Here is a 15968-nt window from a genome sequence, read left to right as displayed (position 1 = left end):
CCACATGAGCAGTGCTGCAGTGGCATATCATCTAATCCCTCAACATGAAAATCTACCTTCTGGATTGCTTCACAGATTCTACTGTGTGAATGATCAGACTTCCTCTCAGTGTCTGTAAAACATCATATTTGCTTACTGCTCCCCTCCAGGAGCAACTGGAGCAGCCTGCAGACCACATGGCCCCATGCTCCGAGGCACCAGCCCAGCTCCAGACCCCATGTGCACCCTAGTTTTGGGGTAGCTCCACCTCAATGTGTGGAAGAGACTGTGTATTTGTGGGCAGGACATAACACAGGAAGCGCAACCAGAAGATTTATATTAGCACATCCGAGTTAAGTTACACAGTACAGGTAAATGTGGTGTTCTGAGGCAAGGCGGGCAGTCAGCTTTCACCTATTACCATTTATATTGAGATTTAATTTTGACTACTCCTCACACCACTAATTAGACTAAAAGCTTACATTAATTATTTGTAAATTCCCACAAGTGGTCCATAAAGGCATTTTAAAAAGAAAATTCTAAGATTCTTCCATTACCACATTAATGCTGAATGTCTCGTTTTAAAAACAATTTTTCCAGGTGTTGTTAATGACCGAAGGCTGTTAAGATATTTGTTCCTTAATTAAAGAATTAAACACTGCTTCAAAATTAATGGGAAGTACCAATATCGAAAAAGGGAAAGAACTTTCACCTCCCCTTTGCTTGGTGGCTTCCAACATTTCAGCCCTGTCTCTTCTCCTAACTCTTTGGAGAAATGGAAAGTGTGTTTTTCGTTGTTTTGTTTTGGATTCGTGTTTGTTGCTTTTTTGGGGGGAGTATGAGGAGAGCTGTTGATTAAATGACAATTTCTCTTCCCAACTTAGAACATGAAGTCTATATTCCTCAAACAATGTTACTACTGAGTTGACATTTTTCACCAGATATTTTAGGGCTATAGTCACTTGCCGTTTATTCTCCCATCCCAACAGCTAACTTGCAATTAGCTGGGTTGTGGATAACACCAAAAATACTCAGAATGTATAAGGACTAAAAATAATACGTTTAAATGCAGAAGTGCTACTTAGACACATGAAAAATTGTCTAGAAACTATCCTAACCCAACCAAGTTAATAATCCCTTAGTAATACAACAATATTTTTTTGTTTCATACTTTCCCACTCTTTTCTCCTCTGTCCTATCCCTTCCCTCGGCCACCAAAAGGGTTGGAAGTTCCTTCTATCCCCTTATTTTCCTGGTGCCCACAAGGCTGCTAGATGAAGCAGCCAACATTCCCATTAAGGACCAATTGCAGAGTTTTACACCAGCTGCAGAAGCAGATCTAGACCAAAGTTGATGTACAACATCCCTGCAACATAAGATCGTGCTCTGGGCTAGGGATCTCTAAGAAAAAGAATTATTATTTAGTTTCAAAAATCTTCACAAATTGAGATCTTATTAAAAATGCAGAGAGGTAGAAAGAAATGGTGCAGGACACTTCAGAGCCATTTCTAAAGGGAAGGAGGGTCCAAAATTTTAGGAACGGAGATGCCAACAAGACGCCTTGCTCTGTGATGCAGTTGCTAGACAGACTCTATAGCACTCTTCCATCTGTCTGATTTCCCACCATTACATTCCCAATTTGCTCACCCATGAGACTGTATTTCCAAACAACATTGGAAATGCCTTCCAGATTCCTTACATTGCTGTTACTACATAAGCATAACACATTTTGGCCAATTTTGGGTCAACTTCAGTTGAAACAAAGGATATTCATACTCAGGTTAAGGTGACTGTATGCTACACATTAACCATTCCAACACACTTCTTTCACTGGACGATGTAATAGAAGGCTTGAAATAAAATAGCAAGAGGTGTTCTAACTCTACCACACACAGCATGTAACTTCTGTTGTGTAACATCAAAAAGCGAGGAGCTATTTGCTACCTTTTTTGCTAGTAAATACCTGATTTAAGCCTCTCAGCCTAAAGGCATGCTGCATGCTCTAGAGCTTAATTTGAGAGAGGCTTTAGGTGTTTAGGGAGCACAAGGATGCATCGCAGTGCCCACCCCACTGCAGCCTCACAATTTCACCCCACACATGGATTTATTATTACTACATATGTTTTTTTTTTTTTGTTTTTTTTTTTGTTTGTTTGTTTTAATTTAAGAAAAACATCTCTCTGCCTCTCTTCGGCTATTCTATGAAAAAAATGACAAATTAACATCCAATTCCACAGATTCTCAGTAAATGAAGATGTTTTTAAGGGTCTGAGAGATGTAGATGGTACTTTCTGGAGCACTTAACTTCAAAAAGCTCACATGCTATAACTGGAATAAGAGAAAAGGGAGAGCCAAAGGGAGATTGTAAGTGTACATATGAACTTCAGCTAGCAGGCAAGCTCACTAGCATTTCCATGATACAAGTAGTTAGTATTTCTTAAATATCCTTCTTAGGCAACTGCCAGCCTGCTTACGTGTTGATGGTTTTCTTGCAATTGGATTTATTTATTGTTGTTGTTGGTTTAAGTTTTAAACCTATTAATTTCCTCCTTATTACTGTCCACCCTTCAATCTGAAGACAAACCAAGAAACATTTAAAATGCAATGGCAAAAGAGTTGGCTTTTAAGTCCCCATGGCTGAGTTAACAGGAATAGATTTGAATCGTATCTCGCCAGGCTTACAACAGTAGAATTGTCCAATTTGCCATACATTTCTTATTACTACTGCTTTAAGTAAGATCTCCCATCTCAAAGGATTCAGTGTAACAAACCTCACTGGCATAACTGAAAAGTTTTGGTTTTTGGAAATCAAACCTTTAAAGCACAAACTGATGCACGTGAGCAAGACATCAACTCCCATATTGATGTTTTAGTAATTGTTTTATTGGTCTGCACACTGATCTACCTGAACACCAACAAAAATTAGTAAGGGCAACTCCATGCCACCTTAAAGAAGGTAAATGACAGTCAGAGACATAACACGCTTCTCAGAAGCAGTACAACCTGTGAGTGATGCAATTCCATCACCAAATCTTTTTTCCTTCCTTTCTGCTTGCCCTCTCACAAAGCAAGCATCACAGAAACTGACAACTGTGCAGCTTGGCTTTGTCATCTTCTTGCTGACCATCACCACGTGCAAGAAAAGAAAGCCAAATAAATCAGTCTCATGGCTTTCAAACAGCACTGTTATTTTCTTAAATTAATATTTTCTGAAGAATTCCCTACAAAAGAGAAAAATCCCATTCAACCGCACATAAAATGTGGGCAAAACAGTACCACACTTATTTCACAGCTGCGCTTTTAATCACAATTATTACATGTTGTTGAAAACAACTGCCTACTCTGCCCTCAAGAAGTTCAATTCTCCCATGTTATGGAGCACTGCCTTTCAGCCAGGGTGCAGCACTAGATCATGCACAGAGTTTGCACTCATGCACAATTTTACACGTGTTGATCTAAAAACGTTACTGAAAAACATGGCTTTATGATTTACACGTCTTTAGAACCAAATTTGTAAAGTACTATCTACACCACTTTCTCTGTGAACACAGATCCTCATAGCAAAAGCTTTTTAAAATTAAGAAGTACGTTGTTCTACCCTCATTAAATGTCATTTTTTAAGAATTGCCAAAGCACCCTTCTGTGCTTTCACCGCAGCAGACCTGCTTAGCACATTAGGGGTTACTACGAAGGCAATCCCTGAACTTTCACACAAGTCCTTCACCACAGCCTCCGAGAACCTGCCCAAATGAAAAAGCCAGTAACTAAAACACAAGTAGTAAGAGATCTTAAGATATGAAAAAGAATTGTCAAACTGTTAAATGTCACAGCATTAAATTTATGCTTACAAACACTTGTACGTAAGAGGCATAAGCACATTTTCTTTGTTAACCTTTACATTTATTAAATTATTTTTCCCCACCTTTATAATACAATGAAGTCCCCCATGATTTTGGGAAGTTCTATGAAAGCACTCATAGGAGAGCCACCATCACCTTTTAAATAACCCCATTATTTTTCATTTCCTTCTTCACAGAATCCTGAAAATCATGTGAGGGCGGCCAGCATCAACTTCTTCCACTCTCACTGCCCATTCAAAATACACTGTTATGACCAGGGAAATTTTCTGCAGTCCTGAAGATTGCACTGCATACACAGTGACAGTGTAGCCGATAAGCATTTAAACTATTTTAGTTCACTCTGCATTAAGCTGAGCATTTGAATAGATTTGAGTAGATTTGAATAAAGCAAGAAAAAAAAAACTGTATACCATACTGTAGCTAAGTAACTTATTAATAAGACTAAATTATGAGTTTATGATCATTAGAAGCAAGATTATTTGCCTTTAATAACTTGTTTTCAAACACAGTATTTTGAGATATTTAAGTCACGAGAAGGAGCAGAGTTTGCATGAGTGACAATGATAATTCTGACCAAGGTTACTACGTTATTTAGTAGTTGATTGCTCCAGATTCAGTCTGTACACAAATCTGTGAGCTTACTATCACACCAAGACAGTAATTACCAGCTTTCTTGCAGTTGTGCAGTACAGATGACTGAGAAGGACGCTGACATCGGGTGGTACCTGCCCCGAGCTCTATCATAAGTTGCCAGCGAGCACATGGCTTAGCACAGCTCAAACACCCCTCACAAAGCTCTGAAATTCAGCTGTTCCACATGCACCTACATGTGCCCAGCTACTGAGGACTGAAGAAGAAGATTTTAAAGAAGGAATAGAGAGCAGGAAAAAAGCAAAGAATACCAATTACCAGAAAAAAAGCCAGCATAAGGAAGACAATGATTCCGTAAGATAAGCATTCACCACGGAAGGAAACCATTCTTCCTTGGGAATCACTGCTCACTCCCTCCTAACACCAGTGTTTGTGCATACTCCTCATTTTTCTCCTCAACATCACCCCTCAAATTTCAGCTCAATTTGAATTCCTCTTGCACCACTTTTATGTCATTCTGGGACTACAGAGCGAGACAAAGAACCCTAGCAGCCTCACCTCCCCCCAGCCTCAAGGAGTGCTTTAAGGGTTCCTAAACCACGTGCACATCATGCACAGGGCACCGGGGGGTTCTGGGCTGAATGTCAGAGGAGCAACAGCAGGTCAGGGTGTCCAAGTTTCAAACAGAATTTCCCAAGCCTTGCCTTTTATCATTTCTCCCTTTTTTTCCCCCCTTTTTAAAGGGTATCACCCAAGGAGACCCACTCAGCAACGCGAGGCAAAGCTCCCTCACACAGCAGCTTTCCAGCGCACAGACCAGCACCGTTCCCACCAACACACAGCTCAGCCGTCAGCACAGCTTGCGCTTCCATCCCAAAAGCCACGTTGCGGAGCTGCCGTGCCCAGGAGAGCAGCGCTCTGCAGCATGCTGCCATGAGAGCTCGTGCAGCGCTGCATCCCCGCAGCCGGCCAGGCGCTCAGAAGCAGCACTGCCATGCCACAGTGCTGATCGCAAGCATCAAAGCCAGTGACAGTTCAGCGACTGAACTGTGTGGACAGGTGCTGTGAGCACAAGCGTTGGGACGAAGAGCAGCATACATAAGCTTATTATTTACCGAAAAGACAAGCAAAATGAATGCAATTTTGTGATTTTACTGGAGCTACTCAAACACAAAGAAAAAGCAATCTTTAACTCAGTCCAAAAGGACCTTGCAAATTATAATGATAAATCCATCTTCTGCTTTTATCCTCTAAATCTTTCTCCAATACTATTTTCAGAGAATAACAGAGCTTCACCTCCGTGTGGAGGAATCACAAATCACAGCACCTGAGAGGATAACTCCACTCACAACTTGTGTATAACTGAACAACAGCCATCAAATCTGGTTGTACAAAAGGTGTGTAATCTGCCACTTCAGCAGAGTTCAGTTCCGTGCATAACACAGGAGTTGAAGTACACTCACATGTGCACAGGCATTTCTTGTTTAAGACAGCAGCCAGGGCAAAAAGAGATTGGAAATCACATTTCTTTCGGAAAAAAAAACCCTCTCAACTGCATAACAGGAAAATAAAGTCTTCTAAACAGAGATATACAGCACAGTTCAGAAAAACAAGGTGAGCAGCAACCCAAAGCATGGTGCCGGGATTTCACCATTTGGTATCAGAAGTCAGAGCACCAAGCACCAAACCTCACATTTAATGAATAAATGAAGCAAGAACCAATGGTCACCTACTGCGATTTAATTTTTTAAGGTCTTTTAAAAGAAGTTCTTGTGCATCTCAGGATGAAGCAGTATTAATAGAGTGAAAACAGTTTTACACCACTGCTACAAAGCACCAGCATTGAACTCAGGAGAAATTTAATGCTGAGTATGCAGTACTGCAAAGAAAGAAGAAATCTGTATTCAGGCTTTAAAAGCTGTCCATTTCTCCTTTATTAGTTAGGTTATTAGAATCAGCTTAAATACCCATGCTGCTTCATAGGACCCTTCTCTTCCTTCAGTACATATTAGTAAATCTACAGAACACATGTGCAACTACACACTTAACATCTCTTACCGTACTTGAAATTGAGAAATAATCTCACTTTCCATACAGCTTCAAATAACTAGCAGCTCTGAAGGGTACATATTGCTAAAAAATTGTCCTACATGAAAATTTTTCAGAGTCCATACAGTCAGTAAGGAATAAGCAACAGTAAGGAATAAGTGCAGCTGCCCTGTCAGGGCCAGAATCCCTGCACAGCCTTGCTGCACAGCAGCTTGCACTGCCAGCACCTGAACCCATGGAGACCAACACTGCTAAAGGTTGGAGAAGCTCTCACTCAACCCCAGTGAGCAGCTGCCTCCACACACCCCAGTTCTGGTTTTCCAAAGGAAAACGTGATTCTTTCAGATACTACAGAGCCTCAATGAGAAGACCCACACATCCTTGATGGCACAGCAATACCCATTTGTGACCAACCAGTGCAGAATATTCCTAGACAAACAATGCTTTCTCCCCAAGTTACGTGCCTGCAGCTGCTGTAAAACTTTCACTGGAAACACATCTGAAGCACTTCTATCAGAACTCACAACAGGAAAAAGAAAATATGTCATTTACACATTATCTTGTCTCTTAGCTTGGATTAAACTACTGCCCGAATTCCTCAAACATCTATAGAATATATTTTTCAAGTACTGTCCTAAAGACACATTGCTCTGAAATTTTTACTCTAGAAGTCAGAGGACGAACTGAATTGTTCTTGTGTGATAACTGGAAAACCACCAGCGCATCAAGAGTCTTCCACACATGTAAACTAAATACTCCACTTGATGACTGAAAAATTCCTGGATGACCCACGTAACAGTTCTACAAATAAAACCCACCAAACTACCAACAGTAGTTCAGTTTTTTTGTTTGTTTTTGTTTTTATATTTACTTATTTTAAAGGGATATCTTTCCCTTTGCCAGACGACACATGCATGTTCCTGGTACAGCTGGGGCACATTTCTGCACCGCAATACTTCAGACTCCATTAAGGTGCAACAAGCTCCATTTTTAAGGGAGAACTGACAGGGTCTGTACCTCTTAAATTTTTAATCAATTTACCAAAACAAAGCTCTGCTATTTTCAGAGGGGAAAAATGTAATGGACACTCAGTGCAGACTATGTATTTTAAAATTGCGTTCCTAAAGTTCAGCTGAGCATGAAAGTTAATCTTTCAAAAGTGAACATTCATCTCCGATTGTGTTCAAGTGTGCTAACACTAGCAAAAAGAGAAGAGCCACTGCCAATAACCTTGGCTGTTTTTATAGATTCCCTGGATACTTTTAGTAAATCTCTCCTTAAACTGCACTGATTTTACAGTGATGCGCTTTTAAAACATACATACTTTTTTACATATTTTTACACACACTATATATACATACACACACTTAGAAACATTTCCCTGCATTATTTCTGACCAAGCTACACTCACTTTTTAAAATCTCAAGATATCAAAAAAAAATCAAATGGAATAAGGCCCCTCCCACCTGAAGATCTGTCATTCCAAGACTGTTTCAATACTTTCAATACTTAGTCCCCTCTCCAAGAAGCATCAGATCCTTCTTTGACTTATTTTGTTATCTGTGCTCCAACCCAAATCTGAACTAGACTAACAGTACTGAATGTCTCATGTTTCCTGTTAGAGTCGGTTTTCCATTCAGACAAGAACAAGAACAGTTTAGGGTGATGTTGGTGCACCGTGAAGAGGCAAGCAACTAGGAGGCACTTTGGTGTTGGGGTTGCACTGCACAGGAGATGGCCCTTATACTGCAGGTTTCTCTCATGCAAAGAGAACGCTGTGAGAATGCATTTCAACAAAATAACAATTAACGTTATAACTGAGTATAGTTTTCCATGTCATATTTCAGTACACTTATGGATAAAGCACCTTTCTCCTACCTGCTTTCTTACTGCTGTTTTATGTTCAGTATGTTAACATTTGCCCAAATATTGACCCTAGCAGCGCATTTGATTTGCCACGTATAAAGATATCTAACTACAAACATGAAGATTTTCTTCTTGGCCAAGTGTGTGTATCTGTCAACACCAACTAATACTACAGATTCTTATTTCCTCCTGTTTTTCCATCTTTCCAACCTTTTTTGAAAATTATTCTCATTTTTAAATTACCTGAAACATGCCCAAACACACAGAAGCTCTTGCTTCTGTACAGGAACTTCCCAAAGGCAGATTGCTTACACTGGAGGTGATGGGAAAAAACCAACTGCCCCCTAAAGTGCCCGCTCTGATAAGTGAGCCTAAGGAGACCGAGGAGCACCTAATCTGCTTCTCCGCAGCACACTCTATGCCAAGGGTCCCCCCACAGTTTATCAACAATATTGCCTTTATTTGGACACCAGATGTAAGACTTGTACAGCAAAGATGCAAGATGGAAATCCATATAGATGTGTATTCTCTGCACGTTCAGGGAAACATAAAAGTATGTATGTGCGTGTGGATGGAACCCCCAGTACTTCTGGTGACAGCGTCACCTGTCTAGACAAAATAAGGAAAAGTTAGGTTTTTATCCTAGCAAACATAAAATTTTGTACTCTGCTTCAGCCAAGAGAAAGAACATGCAGATAACCACATTGCACACAAAACCTGAGAGCATGCTTTAGAAGAGAACTGCACTGCAGCACCCTGGATGCACATACTGCACCTAGGAACTGCTGAATGCATCAACCTTGCTCAGGCTTTTCCACTTATTCTTGGCCCTCTGAAAAAGATGAAGTTATTCTCCAGACATTTTATAACATTTATTTTTTGCCCCCATAGTCCACTTATTTTCTTGTTTTAAAGGAGCAAATTTCAATTAATTTCAATTTCAAGTCAGAACTGGCTCAAACTACAAGAACAAAAATCTGAAGTTCATGCCACACCACACCACGCCTGCCTCATTGGGCATAGGACAAGACCACCACCGTACTTTGTGCTCCACACCTCTCTCCACTGATTATCAGAAGTTTGGGAGGAGTAAGCCTTGAAAGTTAAAATGTCTTTAGGGAGAGGAGCAGGCTTAAGGAGATAGGATTCATTTTGCAATTCCCGACCATGGCAAAGAAGGCGCATTTCATTTCTGCCTGTGTCCCTGCTCAAAAGCATTGTGGGAAGTTCTATGTTTTCTGTTAGGGAGATAAATGCCAAGCTCTTCAAGATTTTTTCAGGTCAAAACTGAGCATTTGAAGTCCACCCAAAAGCCAGCCAGAAGCCATAAAAGGACTCCAGCACTGCAGAGTCCTAAGCTCTGCACTTAAAAGAGTAACTGATATGAATACCCCCGTTTTACAAAAATATCACCTTCAAGGGCTCAAAAAGGTGCAAAAGGGCTCTCATTACTTCAACATTAAGAATAAAAAGAAAAATCAGGAATTTTTAAATGTTTCCTGTTTAAACTTCACTACTTTTGCATTACACTTCAAAAAATGCTATTTTTCAGTCCTTCCCTTCAGGATTTACCAATCTACACACAACTTAATGTCTACTACAGGTATGCTTTCCCACAAAGCAAAAAGTGTGAAACTAAGCTTTCAGGGCACAACTTGGGGGGATGTATTTCATGTATTTCAGCTTATAAAAAAAAAAAAAACTGCAGCAAAAAAGGATATATATATATTTTTTAATGATGAGATGGTATGAGTAGTTGTAAAATTTAAGCTTTCAACAACATAAGAGAACATGGTCAGCAAATAATTTCTTGTTCTTGCCATCACAACTTGTCCACACGCAATCACAACAGTTACGCAGGTTCACATTTTCTACTACAAGAGTGAGCTTTCAAACAATTATTTATTTATTAAGAAGGGAAAAAAAAATCCCTGCTCACATCTGCAAGCAGAAGTGTGAGAACAGAGACTAAAGCTTTCAATTTTAAATCGCGCATTTTGACTTTCCGCTCTCTAAAATGCTGATCTGCACCCAGGCGCGGCCTCAGCCTCGTTCCACAGAAAAGGGCACGAATACAGTTAATGAATGACATTTTCTATCACATCTCCTTACATACAGCATGCTTAGCCTTGCTTTATGTTTACAGAAGCAAGACTAAAAATGTCTGCCACAAAATTATTTTTAAATATCCACACTGCCGTAGCTTCCCTGCATAGGTTGGCCCTGAAGGCTTTTCCCACTGCCCTGCGCACACAGAAGACACAAGCCCTAATCATACTAGAAATTAGCAACCGAATCCGACAGCACAGCGCAAGGCTCCCACAGACGGGTTTTGTGAGGACTTTGGGGCCTGCTGCCCTCAGATCAGCCATCACCCGCTTGGGCGTTACATCAAAGGAGGCCTCACCCACGTGGCACACCTTTGTCACCTCCTCTCCTAGAGAGAGCCCCTCCAGCAGAGGGAAAGGGAATTTATTTTCTCCACAGAAACAAAGGGCTCCCAGAGGTGTGGTTAAAAAAAATTAACCTCCCAATCAGAGAAAACACCTCCTCATTAATGCAGTTCAGGTGTCACGAGTGATTTAAGCACCTGGAAGGGACGGGGCCCAGCTCCAGGTACCCCCATTTGGGTGTGACGAGGGGAAGGGCACAGCACAAGTGACACAGGGCCATGTCAGCAACCAGGCACAGCGCAGGCGGCCTCGCGAGGTGCCAGCTGCTCCTGCCGCGCCACGAGGCAGCACCCAAAGGCCTGCCATGTGCTGCGCGGCGCTGGCCCCAGTGAGGAGAGCTGGGCCAAGGCACGGCTGCCCGAACCGTGCCCCGCGTTCCTCGGTGGAACACGACTGGCGGGCGGGATGATTGCGATGCCTCCACAGAGTTTTGAATAAAGTGACCTAAACCTTTAAATATTGCAACGGCCTTCCCTCCATGCAGAGGGGTCCGAATGCAGAATTTCTGCATTCCTTTCACATTCCCTTGAGATTTCCATAGTAAGTCAGAAATCTACGCTGAGCTTATTAAAGACTTTGCACCTCCCCCGAAATAATTCCCCACCCTTCCATCAAGAAAACCTTGACCAGGCCCCTTCTTTCAGCACAGCCCTTGTCTTTAAATACTTCCAGGGGGAGGGGAGGCAGAGCCATACACAGGCCTGCACAGCAGGTAGGGAGGCAATTTTGCAGGCCTGGGTGTGCCCACTCCCAATGTGGGGATCCAGCAGAGGCTGGAACGCAGCCACCCCAGCCCTCAGTCCCTCTCCAGCCATCAGCATTGTGGCAGCCCCGGCTCACGGCACCCTGACCTCCTGTGCATGACCGGGAGATGGATGGCCAAGCACTCGGCCTTCCCTTCCACCCTTCCCTGGAAAGACACCCACAAACCACCAGTGGTAGCCATACACTCTTAAAAAAAATAATAAGAGGAATTTGTCAGGCAGTGAGCTGGAGCTTCCCGCAAAGCAGCCTCAGAGTGACCAGGGGGCAATACAACACATTAAACAATTCCAATGCACCACAAACCAACTTTTGCTCTTAAGAAACATCACTTGACCCAACTTAATCGCATGCTCACAGGGAGGGACAGGTTTGGCGTATTCACTGGTGTTGTGAACAGTGCCACTCCTCTGGCCGGCTCGGACACAGAGGAGCACACGAGGCCCCATGGAGGCCCAGCCAGCACCCCCTGCATCAAGAGATACGGGGGCTGCAGGAAGTTACTCTGAAAACACGTTAACAACCAGCCTCACTAAAATGCCAGCTTGGGAAGGCCATGCTCTTACACAGCTCACCACTCTACATACACACCCAGTCAGCAATGTCTGGAGACGCAAAAAAAAAAATCCCAACTTTTTGACAACCCCTCCCCCACCTCCTTCCAGTCCCACCCCCAAATGGAAGAGTGTCCTACATCTATAAAAGGAGCAGGAAAGGCAATTTTACTTACAGAGGCCACTGAACAAATTTTAAATGGGTTTCTATATTTGATTTTGGAAGAGGAGTAGTAGAAACAAAGGGGAAGGAAGCGCAGCTATGAGAAATGCAAGTTAATTTTCTCTTAAACAGCAGCGTAAATCGGAGCTGTGTGCGCTTTAACTAGTGAGGACTTGGGGAGAAACAAGGCAGCTAGGCTGATACAATTGTATCTGCCTTTTTTTTTTTTTTTAAATCCTATTTCAATGCCCATATGTAGGCTGGAGAAGTGCTAAAGTCCAGTGCAGCCCTGTTCCCAACCCCAGTGCAGACAGATCCACACTGGTAATAGCTGGGAATTCACAAACACAGGAAGGCACCAACAAATGTGAAGAAGGGACTTTTACACTGATCCACATCTGACAACAACTCAGAGAGCAGAAAAATACGCTAAAGCACATTAAACAGTAATACAAAAAGTTTGGAGGGAGGAACACAGCAATATTTAGTTTGCCTCTACCATAAGCAAAATAAATGTGTTTTCAACACGTGAACAGAATAATTTGTGCAAGCTTAAGATGAATAAGAACGATAAGCTCATTTATTATGGAAATTGAGAGGAAGTGATCAGTCCTTACGTGTCCCATGGACTCTTCCTTCTTAAACATAAAAATATTTTCCCTCCACAATAATTTCTTTTTATATACAGAAGACCTGAAATACAGACTGCTGCAAACCAAAGCCACGTATCTTGCATAACAAATGAAGGAGCACACATAATACATTAATTCCAATTAAAAGAAGTACCAAATGCAACCACAACGATCAGCACAGTGCGAAATGGTCCAGAAAGGGTTTTTAGTTTTTTTTTTTTTAAGTGCCCCTTAACAAAATAAAAAGTCCTCCATGCTTTCCCAAGCAAAGATTTCCTCTAACACCTAACGGTGATTAAACTTCAATTCCCAAAGCACCCCATTACTATGTCCAAATTCCCCTTTTCCAATCAGTTATTTTCAAAGGACCATGCTTTTAAAATGAATGCTGAAATGCCAGAAACCCCTCTCCCAAAGTTCCACAGACAGACATACTTCTCAGATTGAATAATGGAGCTCAGAAACAAGCACGTGCAAAGTTTAGTGTCTTTTGCTGGTATTATCTGGTGCACGCCAGGTTCCCTGCAATCTAGCATTTGTGGCCGAATTGCTACAGGCAGCAGAAAAACACCGCCCTGCTGTAGCGCGAGTATCGCTTCTGTACACGAGGCCCACTAAATTACTACTCTGCAAAAAAATTAAACACGCATTTTGAAATTAAGGACCCATTAATCCAGCCCTTCTTAGGAAGAAGTCATCCTCCTGCTGCTTCGCTACACCAGCTCGAAGGAGATCCAAACCCTCTCGCACACAGATAGTCAAACAGCCCTGCACCGCGTGCCTATAAAACGCTCTGGACTCCAACATGGCAGGAGCAGAGATGTACACAGCGGCGTATTTACACGACGCGTTCTGCTGCTGGAGCTCATGTGCTCGCCGCTCCACAGCCCCTCACTGCAGCTCCTGCTCACACACCGAATTCTAAGTCCTCTAGAGAACTTTAAAATCTCACCAACCTTTCACCATTGCAATGCAATAACCTGATCATTCCAAAAAAAGGCCTTTTTCTTTTTTTTTTCTTTTTTTTCTTTTTTTTTTTAATGCTACCCTGCTCAATGCAATTCATAGAAATACACTATGCCATACTAGCACAGAACAAGCTTCGGGTGTAAGAAAGCCATCCCTTTATCCATAAGGATGAGAAATCCAAGCCTATGCAATTTTTCAAATCACTTCTCACTAGGGAAACGCAGAGGGAATTAATAATAACAATAATGAGGAAAAAAAAGAGAAATTACCTTTGTCTTTTAGGGACTGAATGCTCAACTTCTATGAGTTTCCCGTGCAGCTCCACTTTACCTGCGGAGAAGCACAGAAGGGAAAATATTGGAGAGCGGCCGTGCGGCTCGCGGCGGCGCGAGGCAGCAAAGCGGAGCGCAACACGTTAGAGCCCATTCATCGGCCGCGGGGCAGCGCGGGGCGGCCCGGGGCGGGAACAAAGCCGTGGCCACGGGGCCGCCGCTCCCGGGGAAGGCGAGAGGGGCTGCGCGGAGCCGCGGGCCTCCAAGCCGGCCCGGGAGCACGCGGGGAAAGCGGCCCGAGCGCGGCGGGGCCGCCGTTCGCGGAGGTTCCGCTAAGCAGGTTTACCCGCTGTTTTTATTATTCTCGTCATTATTACGTTGTTTAGTGGGGTTTTTTTGTTGTTGTTGGCGGTTTTTTGGTGTTGTGTTTTTTGGTTTTGTTGTTTTTTTTTTTTTTAAATGCACAAAAACAGGATGTCGGGGCCGGGAGCAGGAGCGCTGCTGGAGGCGGTGATGGGTGCGTGAGAGCGGCGAAAAGAAACCGAAATAAATACCGGGCGGAGGGGGGGGAGAAGTGGGGGGCGGCGGGGCTCCCACCTCCCGGCTGCGGGGCATTTCGGCGGGCGGCCCGCGGCCTGCGCCGGGCCGAGCCGAGGGACCGCGGGGAGGGAAGAGGGGAGGGGGGGCACCGAGAGCCGCCCGCCCCCGCGATGGGCCCCGGGGTGTGGAAAAAGCAGGGGGCCGCGGGCCCGGCCTTCCTCCGCTTCCCCCCTCCCCCACCCGGGGGCCGCCGCCGCGCCGGGGGAGTCTCACCTGGGAGCGGGGGGGCACCGGGGGCCGTCGGGGGTGGGCGCGGGGCCGCTCACCTGAAAGCGCCTCGATGGCCTTCATGGCCCAGCTCTCGTCGGGGCAGTCCACGAAGGCGTAGCCCGTCTTCACCAGGAACTGGCCCGAGAAGGGGATCTTGGAGTCCTTAAAGAGACTTTCCAGGTCGAGCGGGCTGACGTTCTCGCCGAGGTTGCCGATGTAGAGCTTGTTCATCTTCTCGGCGGCGGCTGCAGCCCTCGGCTGGCGGGAGGAGGTGGGGAGAAAACAAAACGCGATGGAGGAAGGAGAGAGAGAGAGGACGGGGAGGATAATCGGCTCCGCAGCTCGCGGCCCTCCCTCCCTCTCTCAAGGGGTAAAAAATAAAACGAAAACGAAGGCGAACGGAGCCCTAAGTGCGTGCCGTGCCACCCGGGCGCATGGGGGGCCGCGGGAACAGCCGGCGCCGGGCCGCGATGGCGGGCTGCGAGAGGAAGAGGAGGAGGGGAGGGAGGGAAAAAAAGTACTTTTTGTCTTTGCCCCCGAGCCCCTCCGGCAGCAGCGGGCGGACTATGGAAATGTCACACTACGTGCGCGCAGGCACCGCCTCTCGCTGCAAAAAAACACACAGAGAGAGGAGGGGAGGGGGAGGGAAGGAGGGAGGGAGGCAGAGAAGGGAAAGAAAAAAAAAATTACTTGAATATTCCGGCTTTTTGAATGAGCCACGTGTTCAAACTACAAATCAACTTCTCACGTGAGGAATCCCGGCTCTTCAATTAGCGAGCGGCTGGGCCGGAGGGGGGGGGGGGAGGAGAGAGGGGGTAGGAGGGAGGGAGGGAGGGAGGGGGGGAGGAGGAGGAGGAGGAGGAGGAGGAGGAGGGTCGGGGTGAAGGCCGGGGGGAGCCGGGCGGGACGGGACAAGTTGAGAGCGAGAGGGCGGGGGAAGGGGAACGCGGAGCCGGGTGGGCACAAGCTCTGCCCCCGCCTCTGCCCTTCCGCCGGGGGGCCCCAGCC

At 44.6% G+C, this 15968-nt stretch overlaps 1 protein-coding gene across 3 annotated transcripts in view; it reads right to left on the bottom strand.

Moving 5' to 3' along the window:
• IGF2BP3 (insulin like growth factor 2 mRNA binding protein 3) overlaps positions 1–15757 on the bottom strand; it is a 104072-nt gene extending 88315 nt beyond the window's left edge. The window contains exons 1-3 of one of the 3 annotated variants that reach the window (XM_031590097.2): positions 15651–15757; positions 15017–15218; positions 14148–14208 (exon numbers count right to left, since the gene is read on the bottom strand). In XM_031590097.2, the coding sequence (XP_031445957.1) occupies positions 14148–14208; positions 15017–15191 (236 nt within the window). In that variant the 5' untranslated portion in view covers positions 15192–15218; positions 15651–15757. The other 2 variants (XM_031590099.2, XM_090142676.1) reach the window with 2 other exon arrangements.
• Between the last annotated feature and the right edge of the window lie 211 nt (positions 15758–15968).

The sequence above is a fragment of the Phasianus colchicus genome, chromosome 6, assembly GCF_987193195.1.
Source record: "Phasianus colchicus chromosome 6, bPhaCol1.hap1.1, whole genome shotgun sequence".
NCBI lineage: Eukaryota > Metazoa > Chordata > Aves > Galliformes > Phasianidae > Phasianus > Phasianus colchicus.
Note: the sequence above shows the minus strand (reverse complement) of the source record. Positions and strands in the feature narration are given on the sequence as shown.